Genomic DNA, 27,901 nt, shown 5'->3' with positions numbered 1-27,901 from the left:
TACAATGTCTAAAACGGGAAAAAAGGGAGACAAATGTCAAAATCTACAAATTCAATGTTTTACACAATAATGTTTCTCATTTGATGAGTTACTGATCTGTCCTTCCACATGCTCGATCTGCTGTAGTCGACAACTGCGCTCGGATCATACTGGCACACAATGTCCATGCACCAGATGGCTTGAGGGATGCTCTCCTGTTGGGCTGGAAAACAAAGAGGTAACAAAAAGGTATTTTTTAATGCTGTTTCACCATCTTTATCTGGACAGAAAATGCATTGTTTATCATAACACAAACACACCTTGCACAACGTGACAAGTGGTCCCTCAAAACCCGACCCTAAATCATGAGAACCATACACAAACATACTCTACAGCTATATCTACAAATTCATAAATATTTAATTAGCTAACTAGTTAACGTTAGCTCACAATTTGTATCATCAGACTTTTCCACATGGTGACATGTTGTTAGCCCACCAGAGCATGGATATTTAACATTAGCTAGCTAGTTACGTTAGCTCATCGTTCATGTAGTCAGACTTTTCCCCAGACCCTAAGTGTTTTGACATGCTAGCTAGGTCACCAGGGCAGGGATATTTAATGTTAGCTAGCGCTAATTGCTCAAGTTTGGCACACCTGCTAGCATGTACCGCCTGTCAGGAAAGTCTGACTACACGATGGTGAGATACGGTGTAACGTTAGCTAGGTAGCCAACCAATGTGCCTAACTAGCTAACCCACCAGGTGATATTTAGCTAGCACCGTTCATGTAGTCAGACATTACTACGTGGTGACATGCTAGTTAACTATCCTTGCCTTGGTGCCGTGCTAACGTTAGCTAGCATGTCACCACTTGGAAAAGTCTTGACTACATGAACGGCGAGTTAACGTTAACTAGCTAAATAGCCAAATATCCCTGCCCTGGTGGGCTAACGTTAGCTAACATGTCACCACGTTGAAAAGTATGACTACACGAATTATGAGCTAGGGTAACTAGCTGGCTAGCTCACAAAGGACAATAATAAAAGGTCACAACAGTCATTATGCTGGTTTTCTTTTTACTTGTGTAACCGATGTGAAATGGCTAGCTAGTTAGCGGGGTGCGCGCTAATAGCGTTTCAATCTGTGACGTCACTCGCTCTGAGACCTTGAAGTAGTTGTTCCCCTTGCTCTGTAAGAGCCGCGGCTTTTATGGAGCGATGGGTAACGATGCTTCGAGGGTGGCTGTTGTTGTGTGCAGAGGGTTCCTGGTTTGAGCCCAGGTGGGGGCGGAAGCTAAACTGTTACACTTGTAAGTAAGGTAACGTGCGTTATACACTTTACAGTCGGTGGTTATCTAACTTAGCCAATTTTCATTAGCACCTAGCTAACCACAGATCTTTGACTTATTACCCAAAATAGTTTGTTATAAGCTAGAAAACAGGGCTTACCTTATCACACGGCTCCAGCGACGCTTCTCGCTTACAGAGGTTGGAAAATGTTAAAAATGCATGTGTGCTTATCAGAGTAGTGGATAAAATCCGGTACATAGCACAGAACCATCCTTGCTTCTGATCGACAGAGATACCTAAGGTTAGCTAGCTAGCTATATAGGCCAGGGTAATTAAACAAATCCTAGTAATACAAAAATGCTAAGGTAGGTAATTTGAAAAATGCTAAACAACAATACACACGATACATACACAATGTCAATTATGTAATTGAGAAACTACAAAAAAGCTTTAATATCTACTAGTTATTCTATTTCACTTTACTTGCTAGGTTACTTGCTACTTGTCGATGTGAATTTACATGGAGAAATGTGGATGTTTTTCCTACCCTGAAACACTGGCTTGAGTGATGTGACAGGATGTGTAGTTCTGTATGATAGCCACGTTAGCAGCTACTTAGCATTTCATTTTTGGGGGGTAAATACAGGCAAATATATTGATAAGGGACCTTGTCCGAGAGAGATTTACACAATTATCAAAACATCACTCCAGGGTAAGCATAGATGACTTACATGTGAAGTGGTTCTAAAATCACCTATGGGAAAAAGAATGGTGGAAAAATGATTGAAACCGTTTACATTAGAGGTCGACCGATTAATCGGATTAATTAGGGCCGATTTCAAGTTTTCATAACAATCGGAAATCGGTATTTTTGGACACCAATTTTTATTTTATTTTTACACCTTTATTTAACTAGGCAAGTCAGTTAAGAACACATTCTTGTTTTCAGTGACGGCCTAAGAACGGTGGGTTAACTGCCTTTTTCAGGGGCAGAACGACAGATTTTTACCTTGTCAGCTCGGGGATTCAATCTTGCAACCTTACAGTTAACTAGTCCAACGCTCTAACCACCTGCCTCTCATTGCACTCCACGAGGAGCCTGCCTGTTACGCGAATGCAGTAAGAAGCCAAGGTAAGTTGCTAGCAAACATTAAGCTGATCTTATAAAAAACAATCAATCAATCAATCATAATCACTAGTTAACTACACATGGTTGATGATATTACTAGTTTATCTAGCATGTCCTGCGTTGCATATAATCAATGCGGTGCGCATTTGCGAAAAAGGACTGTCGTTGCTCCAACGTGTACCTAACCATAAACATCAATGCCTTTCTTAAAATCAATACACAGAAGTATATCCAGAGAGCCACTGAGCTTGACCAGGAGCTCCAGACACTGAAAAATGTGATCCTGCAGGGGTGGCCTGAAGTGAAAGAACATGTACCCTTGGAAGTAGCCATGTGTTTTCACAACAGAGATGAGCTGAGTGTGCAAAATTGAGTTATCTTCAGAGGTGAGCGAGTCGTTGTGCCTACTGCCCTTAGGTCATAGATAATACAGAGAATCCGTTCCTCACACATAGGAACAGAGGGATGTCTGAGAAGAGCTTGCGAGTGTGTCTACTGGCCAGGCATGAATGCACAGCTGAGAACATACATGGCACAATGTGGCACCTGCACTGCATGGGGTATGAAGCAGCAGAAAGAAATGTTGAGGCCCCACGAAGCACCAAAGCATCCCTGGGAAAAAATAGGGACTGACCTGTTCCAGTTCAACAGCAGAGACTACATGGTCACAGTTGATTATCTCTCCAACTTCTGGGAAGTGGACCATTTGGAGAACACACAGTCGAAAACGGTTATTCGAAAACTAAAGACACACTTTGCACGCTATGGGATACCTGACATCCTTTACTCAGACAATTGTCCCCAGGACTCTTCAGATGAGTTCCGAAGTTTCAGTAAGGCTTGGGACTTTACACACAAAACATTGTCTCCATGATACATGCAAAGTAATGGGAAAGTGGAATCAGCAGTGAAAACAGCCAAAAGACTGATGGCAAAAGCAAAGAGAGCAGGTGCTGACTCATACCTGGCCATGCTGAATCACAGAAATACCCTGTCACAAGGAACAGACAGCAGCCCTGCAATGGTGCTCATGGGAAGACGTACAAAGACACTACTTATAATGAGTGAAAATCGTCTGAGAACGGGGATGGCAAACTGTCAGCTGGAGAAGTTCAAAGAAAGACAACAGAAACAGGCAAAGTACTACGACACCTCTGCTAAGGATCTCACAGAGCTGCAATGAGATGACAGGGTGAGAGTTCAGCCACTCACAGGACAGAAACAGTGGTGGCAGAGGGCCACAGTAGTCAGACCTGTGGAGCAAAGGTCCTATGAGGTGAAGACAGAACAGGGACAAGTCTTCAGGAGGAATGGGAGACACCTGAGGAAGAGCAGAGAAATAGAGGAGGATTTTCCCACTGTTGAGGAGCCTGGCACAGAGCCAGTAAACAGAGCACCAGCTGACGCCCAGCAGGGTGCTGAACACAACCTAGAGGTGAACGCTGCACCTCAACAAGATACAAACATCTCATGTCAAGCACCTCCTGATGRAATCAACACTCCCCACACAAGGTCTGGTAGAGTCATCCGAAGACCTATACACKTGAAAGAATTTGTGTGAAGGTAAAAATAATAATAATTAATGGACAGTCAGAGACAGTAAACAAACATTTTTCACATGAAAGTTTACTGCAGACATGGACTACAAGCCGAAGTTAGATGGAGTCTGCCTTTGTTGTTGTAAAAAAACATGTAGCAATATTGATGTTACTCATATTGATGTTCCACAGGAAACGGAAACCAGTTGTTACTTACGTTATTAATGTGCTGGTCGACAACATGCTTAACTATATATCTTTGTCTGTCGTGACTACAACACAAAGCATATTGAAACAACAGACACTTTTATGCATATAATTAAATAATTTTGTGATCTAGCTTTGTCCCTCAACTAGCCATTTAAATTACCATTAATATTAAACTTTTAGACTTAATGTTAAACATCTGTAACATTAAAAGTAAAAGTCAAGATTTTTATATAAATGGTAATTTAAATGGCTAGTTGCGGTACGAAGCTATATGTGACCTAAATAAATAAAATATATATTTACTATGGACGACTGCTCCTACTGGGGAGTGRGAAAATGTCTGACTGGTGGCTTCAACGCCTCTCAATGGCACATACATAGTATCAGTAATCCAGGGTTTATATACAGTACATTTGGAAAGTATTCAGACCCCTTGACTTTTTCCACCTTTTGTTACATTACAGCCTTATTCTAAAATGGATAAAAAAAAAAAATAATCCTCATCTACACACAATACCCCATAATGACAAAGCAAAAACAGGTTTTTAGAGATGTTTCTACAACTTGAACCTTCCAGAAGGACAACCGTCTCTGCAGCACTCCACCAATCAGGCCTTTATGGTAGAGTTGCCAGATGGAAGCCACTCCTCAGTAAAAGGCACATGACAGCCCGCTTGGAGTTTGCCAAAAGGCACCTAAAGGACTCAGACCATGAGAAACAAGATCCTCTGGTCTGATGAAACCGAGATTGAACTCTAGTCTGAATGCRAAGCGTCACATCTGGAGGAAACCTGGCACCATCCCTACAGTGAAGCTTGGTAGTGGCAGCATCATGTTTTGGGGATGTTTTTCAGCGGRAGGGAATGGGAGACTTGTCKGGATCGAGGGTAAGATGAATGGAGCAAAATACAGAGAGATCCTTGATGAAAACCTGCTCCAGAGCGCTCAGGACCTCAGACTGGGGCAAAGGTTCACTTTCCCGTCACAAGACCCACTGGTTGATGCTTATTTATAAAACCCTCTTAGGCCTCACTCCCCCCTATCTGAGATATCTACTGCATCCCTCATCCTCCACATGCAACAAACACTCAAACTGGACAGTTTTATCTCAAATCTCTTCATTTAAAGACTCAATCATGGACACWCTTACTGACAGTTGTGGCTGCTTTGRGTGATGTATTGTCTCTAACTTCTTGCCCTTTGTGCTSTTGTCTGTGCCCAATAATGTTTGTACCATGTTTTGTTCTGCTACCATGCTGTGTTGTCATSTGTTGCTGCTTTGCTATGTTGTTGTCTTAGATGTTGTGTTGTCMCTCTTGTCATGTGTGTTTTGTCATTATATATATARATATATTTAATCCCAGCCCCCATCCCCGCAGGAGGCCTTTTGCCTTTTGGTAGGCCGTCATTGGAAATAAGAATTTGTTCTTAACTGACTTGCCTAGTTAAATAAAGGTTAAATAAAAAATAGATTCCAACAGGACAACAACCCTACGCACACAGCCAAGACAAGACAGGAGTGGCTTCGGGACAAGTTTCTTAATGTCCTTGAGTGGCCCAGCCAGAGCCCGMACTTGAACCCGATCGAACATCTCTGAGAAACCTGAAAATAGCTGTGAAATGACACTCCCCATCCAACCTGACAAAACTTGACAGGGTCTGCAGAGAAGAATAGGAGAAACTCCCCAAATACAGGTGTGCCAAGCTTGTAGCATCTTACCCAAGAAGACTCGAGGCTGTAATCYCTGCCAAAGGTGCTTCAACAAAGTACTGAGTAAAGGGTCTGAATATTGTAAATGTGATATTTCAGTTTTATATTTTTAACAAGTTTGCAAACATTTATAAAAACCTGTTTTTAGTTTGTCATTATGGGGTATTGTGTGTAGGTAGATTGATGATTGAATGTTTTTTTAAATACACTTTAGAATAAAGTTGTAACGTAACGAATTGTGGAAAAAGTCAAGGTGTCTGAATACTTTCCGAATCCACTGTATGTGGACACCCCTTCAAATTAGTGGATTTGGCTATTTCAACCACACCCGTTGCTGACAGGTATATAAAATCGAGCAGCCAATGCAATCTCCATAGACAAACATTGGCAGTAGAATGGCCCGTACTGAAGAGCTCAGTGACTTTCAACGTGGCACCGTCATAGGATGCCACTTTTCCAACAAGTCAGTTCATCATATTTCTGCCCTGCTGTTATTGTGAAGTGGAAACGTCTAGGAGCAATACCACTCAGCTGCGAAGTGGTAAGCCACACAAGCTCACAGAACGGAACCGCCAAGTGCGTCATATTTCTCTGTCCTCGGTTGCAACACTCAGTACCGAGTTCCAAACTGCCTCTGGAAGCAATGTCAGCACAAGAACGGTTTGTCGGGAGCTTCATGAAATGGGTTTCCATGGCCGAACAGCCACACACAAATCTAAAGATCACCATGCCAAGCGTCGGCTGGAGAGGTGTAAAGCTTGTCACCATTGGACTCTGGAGCAGTGGAAATACGTTCTCTGGAGTGATGCATCTGGCAGTCCGATGGACGAATCTGGGTTTGGAGGATGCCAGAAGAATGCTACCTGCCCCAATTAATAGTGCCAACTGTAAAGTTTGGTGGAAGAGGAATAATGGTCTGGGGCTGTTTTTCATGGTTCGGGCTAGGCCCCTTAGTTCCAGTGAAGGGAAATCTTAACGCTACAGCGTACAATTACATTTTAGATGATTCTGTGCTTCCAACTTTGTGGCAAGAGTTTAGGGAAGGCCCTTTCATGTTTCAGCATGACAATGCCCCAGTGCACAAAGCGAGGTCCAAACAGAAATAGTTTGTTGAGATCGGTGTGGAAGAACTTCACTGGCCTGCACAGAGCCCTGACCTCAACCCCATTGAACATCTGTGGGATGAATTGGAACACTGACTGCAAACCAGGCCTAATTGGCCAACCTCACTAATGCTCTTGTGGCTGACTGGAAGCAAGTCCCCGCAGCAAAGTACCAACATCTCGTAGAAAGCCTTCCCAGAAGAGTGGGGCTGTTACAGCAGTAAAGATGGGATGAACTCCATATTAATGCCCATGATTTTGGAATTAGATGTTTAACGAGCAAGTGTCCACTTGCTTTTGGTCATCTAGTGTATCATACTAATTTGAGGGTCCCGTATTTACATTTACTATGTTACGTCTAGTCCATGAATTCAGGCCGGTTTTCTGCCTCAGAACTGCATTCCTTTACGGCATCTCCCATTCCTCTCAAGCTTCAGGTGACGTTTTCAAAAGATCAGGAACCAGCAGCCAGGTGTAACAAAAAAGCTGGTAGTGTCCAGAAGCATCATTCAAACAAAAACAATTAGCCAGCTAGCTAGCCAGCCAAGCCAAAAATAGTTGATCTGCCAGTCCATCAGCAAATCTGTGTGTCAAAACCACCAGAAATATCCAGTAAAACTAAAGTCATCAAAAACAAAACAGCTGATTAAAAAATTTATGAAACACAAAAATAATTGTATATGAACATATTTACAGGAGCGCTTTGCTTAGGCTGCTACTAGTGCACCATGGCAACTACAGAACTAATGACATGGATGCTTTATTGAAGAGTCTTTTATGAATGTCACTTATCACAACATGACACTCATGAAGGTTTATGTATGCAACTTTCAAAGGAAGTGCTATGCAAAATGATACCTTGAGGTATATTACAGTAATGGAGCTAATAAAGCTGACACCGCCTCAGAGCTTTTTTCACAAGCAACACAGTGGTATGCAAACAAAGCTATTGACAGGGCTGTGCACAAGCTCATTGGAAGACTGAACTAATTCTTTATATTTGGGGAAAATAAGGTTAAGGTAATAAAACATCAGTACTACTGTAGTTCCATGTCATTACATTTTTTTTTGTATGATTAATTTTTGAAATTGATTTTTTATACATGCTACATAATCTCAGACTTTGTCAGCAGATGACTGTGGCCTAAGAATAGCCCTTGCACAACCATAACCCTTGACCTTACACTATTACATGAACCTTGGCCCTCTCAATAGTATAGATCTCATCACAAGCTCTTGCCATAACTCTGACCAACAGTACTTGATAAAGGAATGCACAGATATTCTTAATAGAAATATTTAAATATTAAACAATAAAGCACGTCATTTGTCAAAAGGTTTAATTTAGGCATACCATTAGAACAAGGGCAAGTTGTGATAGGCAGGGTAGGAAGACAGACCAAACAAAAACAAGAACCAGACAGCAAAAAACAGCCCCTTGTACAAACACACAGAGCATGTCAGACATAACAAATGCGGTCACATAACATTAGTTAAATTTAGTCCGAAAAAATTTATTTGGGAGAACATTTTTTATTTGAAAACATCTGAAGCACCACGGTGAACTATAAAATAGTGGGGTAAGTTCACAAACTCAGAAAAGCCATGATGTTAAATAGACCTGACTGCCTAGAGTTGAAATACAATCAATTATCTCTTCCTACACACAACAGCATATCATAAAAACAAAAAAATTACATAACTCTGAAAAGCCCAAACCCTAATAAACAATTTAAAAAAAACTTCCTCTAGTGTTAATGTCTCTTAAAGATGAAAATGAACAAACACACTCAGAGGTGCGCATACTGTCACTCACACAGTCACTTCAGTCGCACAAACCAGAACAGATAGAGTACAAACATATTTCAAGAGAAATGTCATTGTGTTTGCAAAATGTAACTAGTTGTAGGTTCGGTTAGATTCATTCACTTCAAAGATACATAAACGTGTGTACCATCACCCAGAGAAGAATTTCAAGGACACCATGTGGAGTTTTCCTCAGAGATATCTGCCTGTTTGAAAGCCAGAGTATCTGGAAGGATACTCATGATATAGTTCAATAAATCCAGCCAAAAGCTCATTTAAACACAACAGCCCTGCAAATGGGAATCAAATTCTCCACGCTGGAAATTGATATTAATAAATATCGAGTACAATAGGTTATTTTAAGTGCATATTTTTACAAACAGATTCAAGAACAGCTGATTGCCATTTGAACACATGACACTGATATTGTGCATAAACAACAAAAATTAATACAGGATATTGTAATATCTTGTTGCACTACACATTAACGGTATGAGGTATTAGAAATTCTACATGGAGGTTGAGGAGTCATTTTTATACTTTCTCTTCAAAATATATTCTGTGGGCTAAGAGAAGGAGGAAATGCAACAACGCTTTACAGAAGAGAACGAGGTGAGGGACGCACAGAAAAACACACATTTTTAAATGAGCCTTTTCTGTTCGGTTGCTCCAGAGATTTGGGGCTTTTGGTGGTGAAAGGTACAACATGCCATTGCCCCTCTATAGGAGATTGAGCTTGACAGTTAGCGGAAGGTTGTCAAGTTGATGTTTAGTCTTTTCTTTTTTTAAGTCTCTGTTTATCCTATTCCTTCCCCAAATATGAAAACACATCACACTAAACCATAGTCTTTCTTTTCCACCTATAGCAGCTATGGAGTAACAGCAGTGGCTAGTTGGCGGCCCATGCCTCCAAATCCTTCATTTCATCCTCGTCTTCCTCTTGCTTCTTCTGTACTGTAAGAATTAACCACATTCATTTAATAGAGTAAGTAAGATTTTTCAATCTGCCTATAAATAAAGACTGAGGTAGCATATGCTACAATATCTGACAATTACATTGACTTTTCAGTGCTTCATGTTGGGTATCGCACCAAATTATTATTGTGTACATTTTCTTTCTCTCTCCCTCCCCATCTCCAGACAGTATTTTATAAACAAAGGCATTGCAATGGTAAATCAAATTCCTGCCAGTGATCTTAAGCGATATTAGCTAGCTTCAAAGGAGGCAAAGCTTGAGTGGCTAAGCCAATATATCCATTACCTGCTGGTCTTGCAGGTAAAGATGTAGAGGGTACATTTGGCAGCGGTACATTCTCTGTGCTTGCGATTTCTAGCAGGTTTTTGTCTAGTTCCTCTTGTTCCAGTTCTTCCAATTCTGCCAAGAGATCATCCTAAACAAACAAATACAACGTCATTAAGGGCTAGACAAGTCTATATATCCAAAGAAGATAAGGATACATTTAATAACAACAACGATAGTAGATGACTGCAGTCTGATTCGGTATGAGTCCTTGCTATCCGTGATCTTTGGGATGTCCCTACCCCATTGAAGTTGACATTTAAAATGGTTAAGGGTTGAAGTTAGGGTTCAGGGGAGAGACGTACCAATGATACCGAATTGCACTAACCCTTCGGTATAGGAAAATTGAGACATGCGCACTCAGCTTCTTAGGTTTAGCTTACTTCATCAAATTCCTCTCCGAACCCTACGGGTTTAGAAATAGCGTCAGAGATTTCTTGTGCCAGCTCCTGCTGCTCTGTGATGTCCTGCATTAAGTCGTCCACTTTGTCTATGTCCCTGTGGGCAAAAATAAAAAATACCATTTCATTTGCAATGGACATCGTTCATAGCAAATTCAGGAAAGAATAACAGTGGCATTCTGAAAGATTGTCTAGCACCAGCCATGTATGACATTACTACACCCATGAGCTGCAACGATGAAATTCCCCAAACATTTACATTGAAAAGATTTAGGATAGAGATATGGAAAATGAAAATCAACCTTACAGCAGAAATTGGTGTTTGCCTTARAAACAATGTAATAAAATGCTAAGTGCCTGTCACAAATGTGAAGTATTAAAAGAGTCACATACTCTACAGTGCATTKAGAAAGTATTCACACCGCTTTATTTTGACCACATTGTGTGTTACAGCCTGAATTTGAAACTGTTTGTCACAGATCTACACACAATACCCCATAATGTCAGTGGAATTTTGTTTGAACATTTTTCAGAATTAATATAAATGAAAAGCTGAAATGTCTAAATCAGTTCAGGAGTAAAAATGTGCTTAACAAATCACATAATAAGTTGCATGGACTCAATAATAMTWWTTTTTTTAATGACTACCCCACACATACAATTATCTGTAAACCCTCAATCAATTATTGAATTTCAAGCACAGATTCAACCAAAGACCAGAGAGGTTTTTCAATGCCTCACAAACAAGGGCATCGATTGGTAGATTGGTAAAAATTCAAAAAGCAGACATTGAATATCCATTTGAGCATGGTGAAGTTACTAATTAGGCTTTGGATGGTGTATCAATACACCCAGTCACTACAAATATACAGGTGTCCTTCCTAACTCAGTTGCCGGAGAMGAAGGAACATGCTCAGGGATTTGACCATGAGATCAATGGTGATTTTAAAACAGAGTGTAAGTGTTGTGATATGAGAAAACAACATTGTAGTTACTCCACAATACTAACCTAAATAACAGKGTGAAAAGTAGGAAGCCTGTACAGAACACAAATATTCCAAAACATGCATCCTGTTTGCAACAAGGCAKATAAGTAATACTGCGGCAAAGAATGTGGGAAAGAAATTCACCTATTGTCCTGAATGCAAAGCATTAAGTTTGAGGCAAATCCAAAACAACACATCACTGAGTACCACTCTCCAAATMTTATGCTTGTCATCAGCAAAGACTACGGAGATTTTTAGGGTAAAAAGAAACAGAATACAGCTAAGTACAGGCAAAATCATAGAGGAAAACTTGGTTCAGTCTTCTTTCCAAGGTGTGCAAAGCTCTTAGAGACAAAAATATGTGTTGCTGTAATCGCTGCCAAAGGTTTTTCTAACATGTATTGTCTCAGGGGGTGAATACTTATCTAGTTAAGATATATTAGTCTTATTTTTCATATTTTTTAAATGTTCAAATTTTTCTTACACTTTGACAAAACACCAGTCTCAATGTCAACCGTGAAGAGGTGACTCCGGTATGCTGYCTTTCTAGGCAGAGTTCCTCTGTCCAGTGTCTGTGTTCTTTAGCCCATCTTAATCTTTTCTTTTTATTGGCCAGTCTGAGATATGGCTTTTTCTTTGCAACTCTGCCTAGAAGGCCAGCATCTCGGAGTTGCCTCTTCACTGTTGACGTTGAGACTGGAATAGCACATTTCCAGACATCTTTGAAAAGCGAGTCAGGTAAAGAGCTTTTWTTTTTGTCTTAAAGYGGCAGTGTTGTATTTTGAGACAGGCTTGAATAAACTAAGTAGTCAATAGGCAGAGGGTAGCATAATTTGTCTGATTCTCTATAATAATGGTTTGCGAATAATAATGCATTCTATTTTTTAAAGTGGTTTCTTGCATCAACCAACAACATTTTCAGTCACCTTGTCTGAAGGACAAGTGAATAAACAGGTTAATGTCAAGCCCTGCATGTTGTTGTTTTTCAAAAGTCTCATGGAATGTAGACCTACATTGAACACCACACATTTGCTGCTACTGTAGGCTGAATGATATAACAGCTATTTCCTTGTTAAAATGTTATGGGATGCATTTTCTCCATTGTTTTTGATGGTAGGCCACTCTGGTAGGCCTACATTATGATCAAATAGCAACAGTAGCCTACTGTGGCCCTGTTAAAACTAACTTAAAGTGGGTGGGTACAGCCTCAGTGTTCACAGTAAACGCGCGCTGGAAGTTGCACCAAATTTTCACCACGTTCAAGTTTGCGCTCAGCAGACCTGAAATTTTCTAAGTGCCGAAAAAAATGAGGGAACATTGGTTGTGACCATGGTGATTTCAATATTGTTTGGTTGTTGTTGCACTACATGTAATAAGGACATGAAAATGGGGTTCTTATGGTGTAACTGACCCTGTTGATTTCTGATTAATTTAGGATTAGAATTGACCAAATCTCCAGACATTTTCAGAGGAATATTATTTTAAGTCAGAGGAATATTGCAAGAAACTATATAAGATTTATTTTGGTTAATATTCATTATTTATTTATAAAAATAAATAAAAATGTGTGTGGGGGGGGGGGGGGTGTTGCTCCGGACGAGGGCAATTCCAGGCATAGAGCTGACATGGAAATGAATAATAGAAAATTCCAAAAGCTAAGCTTTCCCTTCATAAAATTCCCCTAAATGTGAATTGTCCTGACATTCAAGAATCCCTGATGCAGTGCATTTGGAAAGCATTCAGACCAGTTGAGACCCGGTGACTTTTTCCACATTTTGTTCATTTACAGCCTTACTCTAAAATGTATTAAATAATTTTCTCCCCCCATCAATCTACACACAATACCCCATAACAACAAAGTGAAAACAGGTTTTTAKWTTTTTTTGCACATTCATTAAAAATAAAAAACTGAAATACCTTATTTCCATAAGTAAATCAGACCCATWGCTATGATACTCGAAAATTTAGCTCAGGTGCATCCTGTTTCCATTGACCATCCTTGAGATGTTTCTACAACTTGATTGGAGTCCAGTTGTAGTAAATTCAATTGATTGGACATGATTTGGAAAGGCACACACCTGTGTCATGACTGTCCTGTGAGGATCACAATGGATCAGATCAGCTTGGCAATGGCTGACAATAACCAGACCTTCTCTCACCCGCAGAGGGGAGGAGGGAACTGGTGTGGGGGTTTTGACGGTCGTAAATTTAAGTAGAAGGTGCTTTCTCCCCCTTTAGTATCAACAAAAGGAATGACTATGTTTCACAGACAGTTTTCCCTTTTCAACTCTAACACGGTCAAACGTGGATAATGGAACAATATTTCTAACATGGTGTGGGGAATGGTCCATGGGYAACTATAGAAAACTCATATGGGTTTTCATTTTGTGATGTCACAAAAAAATTGTAGGGACGAAATACTGTAACTTGAAATGTATATCSCCTTTATCTGTCAGGTTTCCATCCAATACATTGTGCATCTAATATGAAAAATGATTAAGGTACTTTTGTTAAGATAGGAATGTGATTTTAGGAGGGATAAGAGAATCCATCTCAGAGAGCGTGTCAGACTGACAAAACAATCCCCTTTTGACGAGGGTGCATAAAAAGCATTGCCAACATTAGACCAGGAAATGTGAGACGGGTCATGACACCTGTCTATATAAGGTCCCACAGTTCATGTCAGACCAAAAACCAAGCCATGATGTCGAAGGAATTGTCCGTAGAGCTCAGAGACAGGATTGTGTCGACACACTGATCTAGGGAAGGGTACCAAAACATTTCTGCAGCATTGACGGTCCCGAAGAACACAGAGTTCTCCATAATTCTTAAATGGAAGAAGTTTGGAACCACCAAGACTCTTCCTAGAGCTGGCCACACGGCCAAACTGAGCAATCGGGGAAGAAGAGCCTTGGTCAGGGAGATGTTTATGATCACTCTGACAGAGCTCCAGAGTTCCTCTGTGGAGATGGGAGAACCTTCCAGAAGGACAACCATCTCTGCAGTACTCCACCAATCAGGCCTTTATGGTTAGAGTGGCCAGACGGAAGGCACTCCTCAGTAAAAGGCACATGACAGCCCACTTGGCAGCAATAAAATGCAAATTAATTACTGAAAAATCATACAATGTGATTTTCTGGATTTTTGTTTTAGATTCCGTCTCTCACAGTTGAAGTGTACCTATGATAAAAATTACAGACCTCTACATGCTTTGTAAGTAGGAAAACCTGCAAAATTGGCAGTGTATCAAATACTTGTTCTCCCCACTGTATATATAAATATATATATAAAAAAATGATCGCTGTGAAAATGGGCAACACTTCAAATCTCTTGAGTCATCTTCGTGACCACCACCCACTACTTTATAGCGAATGCAAGGTAAGTTAACTTTTAGCTCAATGCATGATGTGGGCACTTCGGAATGGGGGAAAATGTCATGGTTTGTCTGTAACTTGCTAATAGCTTGTCAATAATGTAAACTGAAGCTTTCAGTGTTCCCTACTCTTGTAAAAACACTACACGTTGTTCTGCTGCTGTATGCGTCGTGTCTGCAGACTATTCGCCCATTACACACGATAACACGTTATGTAGTTTAGTCACCCAACAAACATATTTTGTTCATTTAAAATCCGTCAGTCGTCGACTTGATCGTAAAAGTGTTCCAACAGGAGGAACACTATAGACTCCTACACACTCCTGTATTTATGTCAATTGTTGGGCTCATTGCGATTACTATCACAGTCTACTTAAGACTCATTTGTATTTATGTCAATTGTGCATGGGGTCATTGCATATACTCAAATGCAACACAGAAGATAGACTGTGTGTGTGTGAATTATAATAATTATTATAATGTAACACCACCAATAACAATACATTTGCTATTCCCTTGTTTACAGAGTGGGCGTGCAGCAGACAAACCCAGTGAAAAGCAGGCTGCTTATGCACCCACATCAAAAAACGCTCAAGACCTCACTGCAGCCCTTTCATATTACATTGCAAAGGACATGATGCCATTGCAAATTGTTGAGAGGCCAGGCTTTCTGAGGCTGATGAAGGTTGCCGTGCCTCACTACAAAGTGGGTGCTGCTAAGTTTATTTGTTGTTTGTTTATTTGATTTGCTTACTTAAGGTTGTGCTCATTTAAACCTGCACTAGGGAAACTTACCTCTCATGGCCACATGGTGCCATCTTTAATGTTAATGTTATTATTTTTAATGCTTCACACAGAAAGTGCATAGTGCTGCTAATTTTATTTGTTGTTTGAACATTTCAAGAACATTTTAACAACACCACGATAACACTGATAACCGTGATAATTTTGGTCACAATAATTGTGAGATTAAAATGTTCATACCGTTTCATCTCTACAGACTACAAAGGGAAACCCAGACACGAGCTGGCCAGTGACGCGAGCCTACCAGACGAGCTAAATGCCTTTTATGCTCGCTTCGAGGCAAGCAACACTGAAGCATGCATGGAGAGCACCAGCTGTTCTGGACGACTGTGTGATAATGCTCTCTGTAGCCGATGTGAGCAAGACCTTCAAACAGGTCAACATTCACAAAGCCTCAAGGCCAGACGGATTACCAGGATATGTACTGAAAGCATGCCCGGACCAACTGGCTAGTGAAATTTTCAACCTCTCCCTGACCGAGTCTGTAATACCTACATGTTTCAAGCAGACCACCATAGTCCCTGTGCCCAAGGAAGTGAAGGTAACCTGCCTAAATGATTATCGCCCTGTAGCACTCAAGTTGGTAGCCATGYAGTGCATTGAAAGGCTGGTCATGGATCACATCAATAGCATCCTCCTGGATATCCTAGACCCACTCCAATTCGCATACCGCCCCAACAGATCCACAGATGATGCAATCTCAATCGCACTCCACACTGCCCTTTCCCACCTGGACAAAAGTAACACCTATGTGAGAATGCTGTTCATCGACTACAGCTCAGCGTTCAACACCATAGTGCCCACAAATCTCATCACTACTAAACACCTCCCTCTGCAACTGGATCCTGGACGTCCTGACATGCCACCCCCAGGTGGTAAGGTTAGACAACAACACGTCTCCTGTACTGTACTCCCTCTTCACCCACAACCACGTAGCCAAACACGACTCCCAACACCATCATTAAGTTTGCTGACGACACAACAGTGGTAGGCATGATCACCGACAACGATGAGACAGTCTATAGGCAGGAGGTCAGAGACCTGGCAGTGTGGTGCCAGGACAACAACCTTTCCCTCAACGTGATCAAGACAAAGGAGATGATCGTGGACTACAGGAAAAGGCGGGCCGAACAGGCACCCATTAACATCGACGGGGCTGTAGTGGGTCGAGAGCTTCAAGTTCCTTGGTGTCCACATCACCAACAAACTATCATGATCCAAACACACCAAGACAGTTGTTAAGAGAGCACGACAACACCTTTGTCCCCTCAGGAGACTGAAAAGATTTGGCATGGGTCCTCAGATCCTAGTTCTACAGCTGCACCATCGAGAGCATCCTGACCGGTTGCATCACCGCCTAGTATGGCAACTGCTCAGCATCTAACTGTAAGGCACTACAGAGGGTAGTGCGTACGGCCCAGTACATCACTGGGGCCAAGCTTCCTCCCATCCAGGACCTATATAATAGGCAGTGTCAGAGGATGGCCCAAACAATTGTCAAAGACTCCAGTCATCCAAGTCATAGACTGTTCTCTTTGCTACTGCACGGCCAGCGGTACCGAAGCGCCGAGTCTAGGACCAAAAGGCTCCTTAAAAGCTTCTTATTTATCTATGCATAGTCACTTCATCCCTACCTACATGTACAAATTACCTCGACTAACCTGTACATTGACTCGGTACCGATACCCCCTGTATATAGCCTCATTATTGTTATTTTATTGTGTTACTTTATTTATTTTTTACTTTAGTTTATTTGGTAAATCTTTTTTTAAACTCTTGAACTGCACTGTTGGTTAAGGGCTTGTAAGTAAGCATTTCACGGTAAGGTCTACTACACTTGTTGTATTCGGCGCATSTGACAAATAAAGTTTGATTTGATATTTCCGTTTTTTGATTGACTTGTCATTATGAGGTATTGTGTGTAGATTGATGAGTGTGTAGATTTAATCAATTTTATAATAAGCCTGTAACATAACAAAATGTGGAAAAAGGTCAAGGGGTCAGATTACTTTCCGAATGCACTGTATAAAGTGTGACTTTCTTTTCATACAGTTTACTCTCCGTTAGTCAACACCTCTACAAACATTTGTGGGTGCATCACCTCGTGCTTTTTACTAGACAAATATGAAGTAGAACAATGTGGGCATGGGTCAACAGAGGCACTCTGTTGCATTCTTGGTGTGTGTGTGTGTGTGTGTGTCTTTCATGCAGCATTTGTGAAACAGAAGTGGCGGTGGCCCTTACATGTTTTCATGGGCCGCCTTCATGGCCTTGGCAGCAAAGCCCATGTTCTTCAGCACTTCGGTGTTGGTGTTGGCGTTCTCTAGCGCCTCCCTCTGGAACTCGATGGTGGACAGCGTGCCATCGATCTGGCCCAGCTGCTTCTCGTACCGCTTCTTCCGCTTTAATGCCTGCAGAGCAGCTGGATGCAAGAGGAGAGGAAGGACAGACAACTGTGAGAGGATGTGTGGGGTGGGAATACTAATGGAGCAGCATAAGCCTATAGCTCTGCGAGAGGAAATACAAAATATAACGCGGTTCATTTGATTCGTTTAACTCTGTATTCACTGGGAGACCTTGTATAGGCTTACAATAGGTATTTAATTGAGATGAGACATTATCTGAAGTATCTTAGATGTGATAAGATGCTTTAACTGCGTAGCTTGTAGATTTCTGGATCACATCTTACCTTGAACCTCCCTAGAACTCATTTCAGACATGGTTCAAATAGCTGACTAAACTCAACAAGTTTAGTCATTCAAGAGTTTCTTTATTCGTTACTATTTTCTACATTGTACAATAATAATGAAGACATCAAAACTAGGAAATAACACATATGGAATCATGTAGTAAAACAAATAGTGTTTGTTTTACTACTACAAAAATCAAAATATATTTAATATTTGAGATTCTTCACAGTGCCACCCTTTGCCTTGATGACAGCTTTGCACACTTGGCATTCTCTCAACCAGCTTCACGAGGTAGTCACCTGGAATGTTTTTCCAACAGTCCTGAAGGAGTGCCCACATATGCTGAGCACTTGTTGGCTGCTTTTTCTTCACTCTGCGGTCCAATTCATCCAAAACCATCTCAAATGGGTTGAGGTCGGGTGATTGTGGAGGCCAGGTCATCTGATACAGCACTCCATCACTCTCCTTCTTGGTCAAATAGCCCTTACACAGCCTGTTTTGGGTCATTGTCCTGTTGAAAAACAAATGAGTCCCACTAAACCAAAACCAGATGGGATGGCATATCGCTGCAGAACGCTGTGGTAAACATGCTGGTTAAGTGTGCCTTGAATTCTAAATAAATCACATTGTCACCAATAAAGCACACCCACACCTCCTCCTCCATACACGGTGGGAACCGCCAATGTACAGATTTCCACCGGTCTAATGTCCATTGGTCGTGTTCCTTGGCCCAAGCAAGTCTCTTCTTATTATTGGTGTCCTTTAGTAGTGGTTTCAATGGAGCAATTCGACCATGAAGGCCTGATTCACGCAGTTTCCACTGAATAGTGTATGTTGAGATGTGTGTGTTCCTTGAACTCTGTGAAGCATTTATTTGGGCTGCAATCTGAAGCTGGTAACTAATGAAATTATCCTCTGAAACAGAGGTAACTCTGGGTCTTCCTTTCCTGTGGCGGTCCTCACGAGAGCCAGTTTCATCATAGCGCTTGATGGTTTTTGCAACTGCACTTGAAGAAACTCTCAAAGTTCTTGAAATTGATTGACATTTCTTAAAGTAATGATGGACTGTCGTTTCTCTTTGCTTATTTGAGCTGTTCTTGCCATAATATGGACTCGGTCTTTTACTAAATAGGGCTATCTTCTGTATAATCACCCCTACCTTGTCACAACACAACTGATTGGCTCAAACGCATTAAGGAAATAAATTCCACAAATGAACTTTAAAACAAGGCATACTTGTTAATTGAAATGCATTCCAGGTGACTACTTCATGAAGCTGGTTGAGAGAATGCCAAGAGTGTGCAAAGCGGTTATCAAGGCAAAGGGTGGCTACATTGAAGAATCTAAACTATATTTTGATTTGTTATCACTTTTTTGGTTACTACATGATTCCATGTGTTATTTCATAGTTTTGATGTCTTCACTATTATTCAACAATGTAGAAAAAAGTTAAAATAAAGAAAAAGCCTTGAATGAAAAGGTTTGTCCAAACTTTTGGACTGGTACTATAGATCGTTTCTCTCTCTAATGTCGGAAGACCGGTAGCCTTCACGTGTAGCTTGTTGTTTTTGTCAGCCAATCAGAGAGGCACTACTGTCAAAATGAGTTCCATGTGTAGAATGTGAAGTCAGAGCTCAATGCAAAATGGGATTAAAATTCAGGAATAAAACATTTGCTCGCTAGCTAGATGGCTAGCTACGTTAGCTCAGCTAGCTTCTCTGGGTTACTCGGATTTGATGTGGTCAGGACAGGCATTGTCAAATGGTATGATACATAACATTAAATTGGCATGGCTTAGTTGGCTACTGCATATCTATCACACACACACACACACACACAGCTCCATCCAAGTGGTGTAAATTACTTAAGTAAAAATAATTGAAAGTACTACTTAAGTAGTTTTTTGGGGTAATCTGTACTTTACTATTTATATTTTGGACAACTTTTACATCACTACATTCCTAATGAAAACAATGCACTTTTTAATCCATACATTTTTCTTGACACCCAGAAGTAGTAGTTACATTTTTAAATGCTTAGCAGGACAGGAAAATGGTACAATTCACACACATCAAGAGAACATCCCTGGTCATCTCTACTGCCTCTGATCTGGCAGACTCACTAAACACAAATGCTTCGCTTGTAAATTATGTCTTAGTTTTGGAGCGTGCCCTGGCTATCCATAAAAAAAAWTTAAAACAAGAAAATGGTGCGGTCTGATTTGCTTAATATAAGGAATTTGAAAATATTGATACTTTTGATACTTAAGTATATGTAAAACCAAATACTTTTAGACTTTTACTCAAGTAGTATTTTACTGGGTAACTTTCACTTGAGTCATTTTCTATTAAGGTATCTTTACTTTTACTTAAGTATGACAATTGGGTACTTTTTCTGCCACTGTTCCCTCCCCTGCTGCAGCACCTTTCCCCGCTGCAGCACCCTCCCACACTGCAGCATGCCTCTCCCTCACTTTCCTTTATGTGCACACTACACAGACACACCTGTTCCATACTGAAGCCGTTCCCACCAGAAAGGAAGACTTGCCTCAACAAAGCCTCTGCACAGGCTTTCAACAACATTATCTTCCGTCATGATTATACGTCCAATTGTAGCATAATCACGATAGGACAAAGGTTGACATCGCCCAACCCTAGTACATAATACCTTTAGGCAGAGGTGAGACCAAGTCACTATTATTCAAGTCACAAGCAAGTCTCAAGTCACATGGTCCGAGTCTCAAGTCGAGTCCCAWGTATTACAGGTCGAGCCTTGAGTCAAGTAAATCATGCATTCTTAAGAGGAAGTCGAGTCACAAGTTTTTTCAAGTCAAGTCTGAAGTCAAGTTAAAAAAAGTTTAAAAAATCTATACATGCAATGACTTGTTCAACAACAAATATTTTTTGAGGCTACCAGACAGCCCTTTTTGTTATTTTGTCCTCAACACATTTTGATTCTGTGATTGTAAAATAGGGACCTGCATTCTGCATGAAATCAGCAGAAGGCAACGCAGGTTGACATGCTCATTGTGTAGATTTACTTACTTGTCTTGGTAATCCAATGATGAAAGTTGATTTTCCAAATATACACGTGCAATATCTCTAAATAAATAGCCTCTGTATTAGGCTTAACCTGTCCTATTTGAACAGACACAGGTAGAGGGCTAGACTGCACAGTGTCCCCTTGAGAAACCAAATTGAATCTGTCAAACAGGTACATAAGCACTTAGCCTCTGCCAGGACCATACAATTAGCCTCTGCCAGGACCATACAATTAGCCAATCACAACTAATACACTGATTCTACAATGTAAAAGGAAATTTCCATATACATTGGTACATTTGTCTTAATCAGACTTAGTGATTATTAATTACATCAACATTAATACATGGAACAATCGTTCTCTCTTATTCAAGGTACTGACTCCAAGGCCGCAGCCTATTTCTATGCGCACTGAGGCTTGCACGCTCATATTACACACAACCAGAATGACAGAGATATAGGACACAGACACAGCACTCCGATATAACCCGGAAAGTATGAACAAAGGAGACCATACATTAAATTAAATGAACAAAACTTCTACCTCATGAGTCTTGCGAACGTTCATGTGCACAATAAACATTGTGCCCACTCAGAGGGTAAGAAATGCAAGGCTAAATGACAATGTATTGCATCAAACATGAAACAGAAATGTCTAACATGCTGACCACAGGGCTTGCATCTCGTGCGCAATAAATACACAATGAGAAATGAGAACTTGGCTATATACATGGGGTACCAGTACCGAGTAGATGTGCAGGGGTACGAGGTTACGGAGAGGGAATGATGAAACACTAGCAATTATTGTAGGATTAGATGGAATATACACTGAGTGTACAAAACATTAGGATCAGCTTACTAATATTGAGTTGCACCCCTTTTTGCCCACAGAACAGCCTCAATTCGTCGTGTTCCATAGGGATGCTGGCCCATGTTGACTCCAATGCGTTCCACAGTTGTGTCAAGTTGGCTGTATGTCCTTTGGGAGGTGGACCAGTCTTGATACACACGGGAAACTGTTGAGCGTGAAAAACCCAGCAGCGTTGCAGTTCTTGACACACTCATACCGGTGCGCCTGGCACCTACTACCATACCCTGTTCAAAGGCACTTGTTGGATTCTAGCTTGAAATATATACTTATTCATGTTACTATACTTGAACTACTTTACATGTATAATGTTATTGTCAAATCTCATGGATCCTATGGAGAGGGCCAAAGGGTAACAGTCTGGTTTCAGTCACTGATAAGGTTTGATAGCCGTGGATTAGGGAGGAGTAAGGAATGTGGGCCGAGGTCATATCAGATGAAGTGACAAGGAACAGTTCTATCACACACACACACACACACACACACACACACACAACACACACACCACACACACACACACCACACACACACACACACACACACACACACACACACGTTTCTGCCTAGCAACAGAGATGTACAAGGAGGAGACTCATCTAATAGGAGGGTATAAATACTTGTACTGGTGGAAACATGTCTATGTCTTTTCAGCTGTTTGACCCAGTGGGTAAATAAACTTGGTTTGAGCTTTGACTAGTTGTCCGTTAGTTTTCCCCTCTGTTTGTCAAAACCTAAAACACTTCAATATTTTGTCTTGCCCATTCAACCMGAGTGTCTCAATTGTCTCAAGGCTTAAAAATCCTTCTTTAACCTGTCTCCTCCTCTTCATCTACACTGATTGAAGTGGATTTAACAGGTGACATCAGTAAGGGATCATAGCTTCACCTGGTCAGTTTATATCATGGGAAGAACATGTGTTGTACAGTCACAGTGTAGATTTGCCACAATTTGCATTTAAATGTGTGAAAGAAAGCAACAGCAAGCATTTCAACAAGAGAACAAAGCACTCTCCACTGGCGGGAGTTTGGAGAGTGCAAGCAGGGAGGCGTGCCTATGGTGCGTCTTCGCCACAGTAATAATTCATTTTAACAACAAATTCCAAATGCAAACTTCATAAGGAAATTATACATTTCAAGCAATTCTGAGATACTAAAAGACCAGTAGGCCTATGCTAGTAATGCGTTGCATGATGCCCCATTGCTGGTGCAAAGTAAACAATTAATATTCTTAATATCACCAAACAATTTTTGGAGCTGCATATTTATTTATTATGGCAATCCTCTCTCCCTACAATTTGACCTTTGCGCTGCCCCCAATCCTATAGCTGCACCAAAAGAAAAAAACACATCAATCTGTTTTCTAGCTCACCCGAACTGTGTTGATTGACACTATACTGGTCCTATCAGAGAGCAGAGTGTGCGTTTCACTAGCCAATCTGTTGCACATTTTTTATTTTTTTGTAAGAGCGATGTTGCGGCTACCGTCTCTGGCTGCATGGAGAGTAATCCACGGACTCTTCGCCACAAAATGTTACAAAACAGGGCCAGATCATTTCAAGTCATTAATCTCAAGTCAAAGTCAAGTCCGGAGGCTCCAAGTCAAGTCTCTTCTCTATCAAGTCGAGTCTCAAATCATCATGTGACTCGAGTCAGAATAGAGTCCAAGTCATGTGACTTGAGTCCACACCTCTGGAGTGTGATGGTAGACCGGCTCAGAAGGCCRGCCTACCTGACCAATCAGATGACGGTGTGTGATGATGCGTATGCCGCCTTGGGTTATCTCAGGTTCAAGTTTGATGACCAAATAACTAAATAAATTCAGAAACAAGAATTGGCAAAGTCACTAAAGTTCATAACATTAAGAAAGCACAAAGGTTTTGGGCTAAAGGGTGAGTAGTCATTTCAAATAGAAATATATCATATTCTTGACGTTCAACAGATGCACAGCCGTTGGCAGGAAGAAACTCTCCCAACTGAGTTTATAAGTATCCCATTCAATGGTGTTTTCTTTCAAGTTGTGGGCACAAATACGTATTTTGCCACCATGAGAAAGACACCCGACAAACAAAAGCCAAAGATAAATATTCTGCTGAAATGAACAAGGAGGCAGTAAGTTCAAAGACAGATCACTGTAATTTATAATATACACTTTTACAACATTCATTTAATTTGAATAATGTTGCAGTACTAACAATGGAAGTTTCCCCATACACTGTTAAAAGCCTTGAGTGTCTAGAAAATGTGCCATGTAAGTCCAATCAGTTATTATTAAATATTTTGCCATCTTCCACAGCTTGAAGAACATGCTTTTGTACAGAGACGGAAACTGGTTAAAAAAAATACCAAAAAGGTGGACTGCAGGGCTATAATAAACGTCGCCCACATTATCTGCTTTCCTGGTTTTGAAGCGATACTTCGGGATTTTGGTAATGAGGCCCGTTTACTACTTCCCCAGAGTCYGATACATTTTTATGTCACTGCATGCGGTTTGAAGGAAGTTTCTAACTAGCGCAAGTGCAATTGCTAAATAGCGCCTATTGAGGATAGTATATTCTGGCTGGGGGAGTTTTGTTAAGAGCCCAAATCGCTCATTCTAAACGTTCAAACGCATCACTTGCTATACAGTTTTAGGAACATCTCTTGCATTTCWGCGAGAAACAATTTTCTAAAAACAAAAAAAAGTTAAAGATGCACTATGCAGAAATCGCTCGACTATTTCCTGGTTGCTAAAATTCTAATAGTTCGCCTAATTTCAGTTTATGTGACAAAACAATCAAGCTGAGTGTAGAGAACGATTGTACCATCTAAAACCACTGTGAAATATATTTTCAATAACCAAAAATATTGTATTTTCAGCTGTTTGAAGCTGGTGTACAAAACCGAAAGTAAAAGATGCAAATACAAAACAGATCTATAACTAAAATGTCTATGTGAATTCGGTCAGGCTGCCAAAAAGTTACATATTGCAGCTTTAAATTACTACACAGCTTTATTTATTTTACCTTTAATTTAAACCGGGAGTCACCATTGAGACCAGGGTCTCTTTCACAAGGGAGCCCTGCATATACAATTCAAAAGACAAAATCTTAAATCAGATACAACGTAAAACAAACTAAAATACAGCACAACACAAATATTCAAGAAAAAACGTTACATTCCTCTGTACAAAGGTCCCAAATCAATACTTTAAATTGCCCAAACGGCACCAGAACATCCAATTGTAATGTATTTTCTAGTTGGTTCCAGCAATGAGGTGCATTAAAACTAAAAACGGATTTACCTAGTTCAGTGGAGACCTGAGGAACCTCAAGAGTTAACCAACCCGGTGAATGTGTTTAGCATCTCATGTTTTTATACTTTAACAACGAAGTTAGATACGTTTGAAGCTCGTGAAGTAGAGCCTTGTAAACAAAAAGGGAATAATTAAGTGATCTACGGGACTTCAATGAGAACCAGCCAACCTTTTGATACAGGATGCAGTGGTGAGTATTTAAACTGTCACCTGTGATAAAACAAATGACGCTATGGTAGAAGGCATTCAAAGGTTTAAGAGTAGTGGCTGCTGCAATCTGGTAAATGGCGTCACCATAGTCAAGAACTGGCAGGAAAGTTGACTGTGCAATCTGCTTCCCGCTATTTAGAGAGAAGCAAGAGAAAAATAAATAAAAAAGTTTTAAAGTCCACTTTAAATCTTAGCTTTTTAACTAGCTCATCCATATGTTAAWWWWWTTWATATTAGTCCATACAAATGCCCAGATATTTATCGGTGGGGACCCGATCGATGTGAYAACGATCCAATGAATAAATATGTAGTCCATCTGAAAAATGTTTGGGAGAATTAGAAAACAACATGTATATAGTCTTGACCGCATTAAGTACAAGTTTTAAACAAACCAGTGTTTTCTGGTAGGCAACAGCAGTCCAAAAATTATGTAGAGAACGTGTGTCGCGGCCATGGGGTCTATATATAGGGGCGGACCCCAGCCGTGACACAGGTGTACACAGGAGTAAATCTGTAAATCCTCACCTCGGATGTATCCCTCCGCCGCGGAGTGATACCAATATATCAATATATTGGAGTGATCCATAAAGCTCACGTAACCGTGGTTACATACGTAACCTTCGTTTTACATGTGGATTACTTGTGGATTTTGAAAATAAAAATCAAGATGTCAATTTGTTTGTCTACATGCCATTTAAAAAAACAATGCAGCTATTTGAGTAGGCCTAAACATATTTTGGGTTAAGACAAGTAACTAGGAGTGAGGGCAAACATCATAAGATTGCAAGCTGAGTTTGAATAAGGCATCCGATTACCACTTTGCATTTGGAACGGTTAGTTTAATTATACCTAATAACCAAATCATTGATGATCACTAGATAAAATGTCTCTCCTCTTCCCCTGCACCCACGTCATCACACTGCCTCATCTGATTGGTCGTTTAACGCGAACCGCAAGCCGAAATAAACGTCATCATWCTCCTTGAACAGATTGGTTGAGTAGGCAGGCCTTCTGACTTTGTGGCTGTGGTATCTAGTGACGACCATTTCTATTGGAGGAGCAGTTTCTGCATATCTTGATACTGTATTGCAGGGGTTGGCAACACAGTTGCTGGAGCGTCGCAGGTACTGCAGGATTTGGTCCGACTAGGCGCCACTGAGCTAATTGATCAGTTCAGCGATCGATTAAAAAAATCAACATTCCTGGTCCCAAGTGGCGCAGCGGTCGGTCTAAGGCACTGCATGTCAGTGCTAGAGGCATCACTACAGACCCTGATTCGATCCCAGGCTGTACCACAATCGGCCGTGATCTGGAGTCCCATAGGGCGGCGCACAATTGGCCCATTGTCGTCCGGGTTAGGCCGTCATTGTAAAATAAGAATTTGTTCTTAACTGACTACCATAGTTAAATAAAGGTTCAATAAAAAACTTCCAGCTTGGTTAAATCAAAAACATGAAGTGCCTGTGGAACTCTTGGACTAGGGTTACCTACCCCCACTATACTGTATTTGCTTGAAGTTAGCTAAATCCATTACATTTGTACGATATTGCCTATTTACTTTGTGGCTGTGGTACTTCGTTCTTCCTGTAAAGTTGTTGGATAAAAAACTAGCCAGTTAGCTAATCATACCGCGTTCACGTGCTAGTCGAAACTAGGARATTTCCGTCTTGGAAACTCGTTTTAGAAACACCAGCTCCGAGTTTCCCGGTTGAAATTACCATAGTATAGGAAGCTCTGTGCAAATACAACGTTCATTTGAACTAGTCGGGAGGGTCCGGGTTTAAGATAGTAGTTGAACATGGCATGATAAAACCGTATTTCTCACCTCTTTTATTTTTTGTGCCATTCTTCTTCGCAGTGATGAGTTCCTGGTCAATCTTTTTCTCCAAAAATTCCTGTTTCTTCGTCAACATTTCCTCAGTGTCTCGAAGTCGCTGGATCGCCTCCTGAGGGCTAGCCGATTTCCCACCTTTACCTCCAGCGCCAAATAACTTCCCCAACAAAGACATATTTGCGCCGAATAACAACAGCAACTGATACTACAAATTCTATAGTAATTAACAGGACTCGACTAGTCTCGTATCTTCTCTCTCGCTGTCACTCGCCCAGCAGAGCTGCTGTTGTTATTTCTTCTTCCTTTTTCCAACCAGGCCTCGTGATGTCAGCACGT

The 27,901-nt window shown here is 40.8% G+C and overlaps 1 protein-coding gene and 1 long non-coding RNA gene across 3 annotated transcripts; one reads left to right on the top strand and one right to left on the bottom strand.

Annotated features, from left to right (window-relative positions):
• Positions 1 to 78: 78 nt before the first annotated feature.
• Positions 79 to 16,016, top strand: LOC111969662 (uncharacterized). 2 transcript variants are annotated; one of them, XR_002878032.2, is made up of 3 exons: positions 79 to 217; positions 15,354 to 15,533; positions 15,828 to 16,016. It is a non-coding gene; the product is annotated as an uncharacterized lncRNA (long non-coding RNA). The 2 variants fall into 2 exon arrangements; XR_002878033.2 differs by having other exon boundaries at positions 79 to 228.
• Positions 8,285 to 27,901, bottom strand: LOC111969661 (charged multivesicular body protein 4b). The gene is made up of 5 exons (XM_023995823.2): positions 27,557 to 27,901; positions 17,876 to 18,053; positions 10,451 to 10,565; positions 10,029 to 10,158; positions 8,285 to 9,721 (listed from the first exon to the last, which is right to left on the bottom strand). The coding sequence occupies exons 1-5, from the start codon at positions 27,738 to 27,740 to the stop codon at positions 9,657 to 9,659; spliced, it is 672 nt and encodes a 223-aa protein (XP_023851591.1). The 5' UTR covers positions 27,741 to 27,901; the 3' UTR covers positions 8,285 to 9,656.

This window comes from Salvelinus sp. IW2-2015, linkage group LG11 (genome assembly GCF_002910315.2).
Source record: "Salvelinus sp. IW2-2015 linkage group LG11, ASM291031v2, whole genome shotgun sequence".
Lineage (NCBI taxonomy): Eukaryota > Metazoa > Chordata > Actinopteri > Salmoniformes > Salmonidae > Salvelinus > Salvelinus sp. IW2-2015.
The sequence above is the reverse complement of the archived record's forward strand: the minus strand, read 5'-3'. Positions and strand labels throughout refer to the sequence as shown.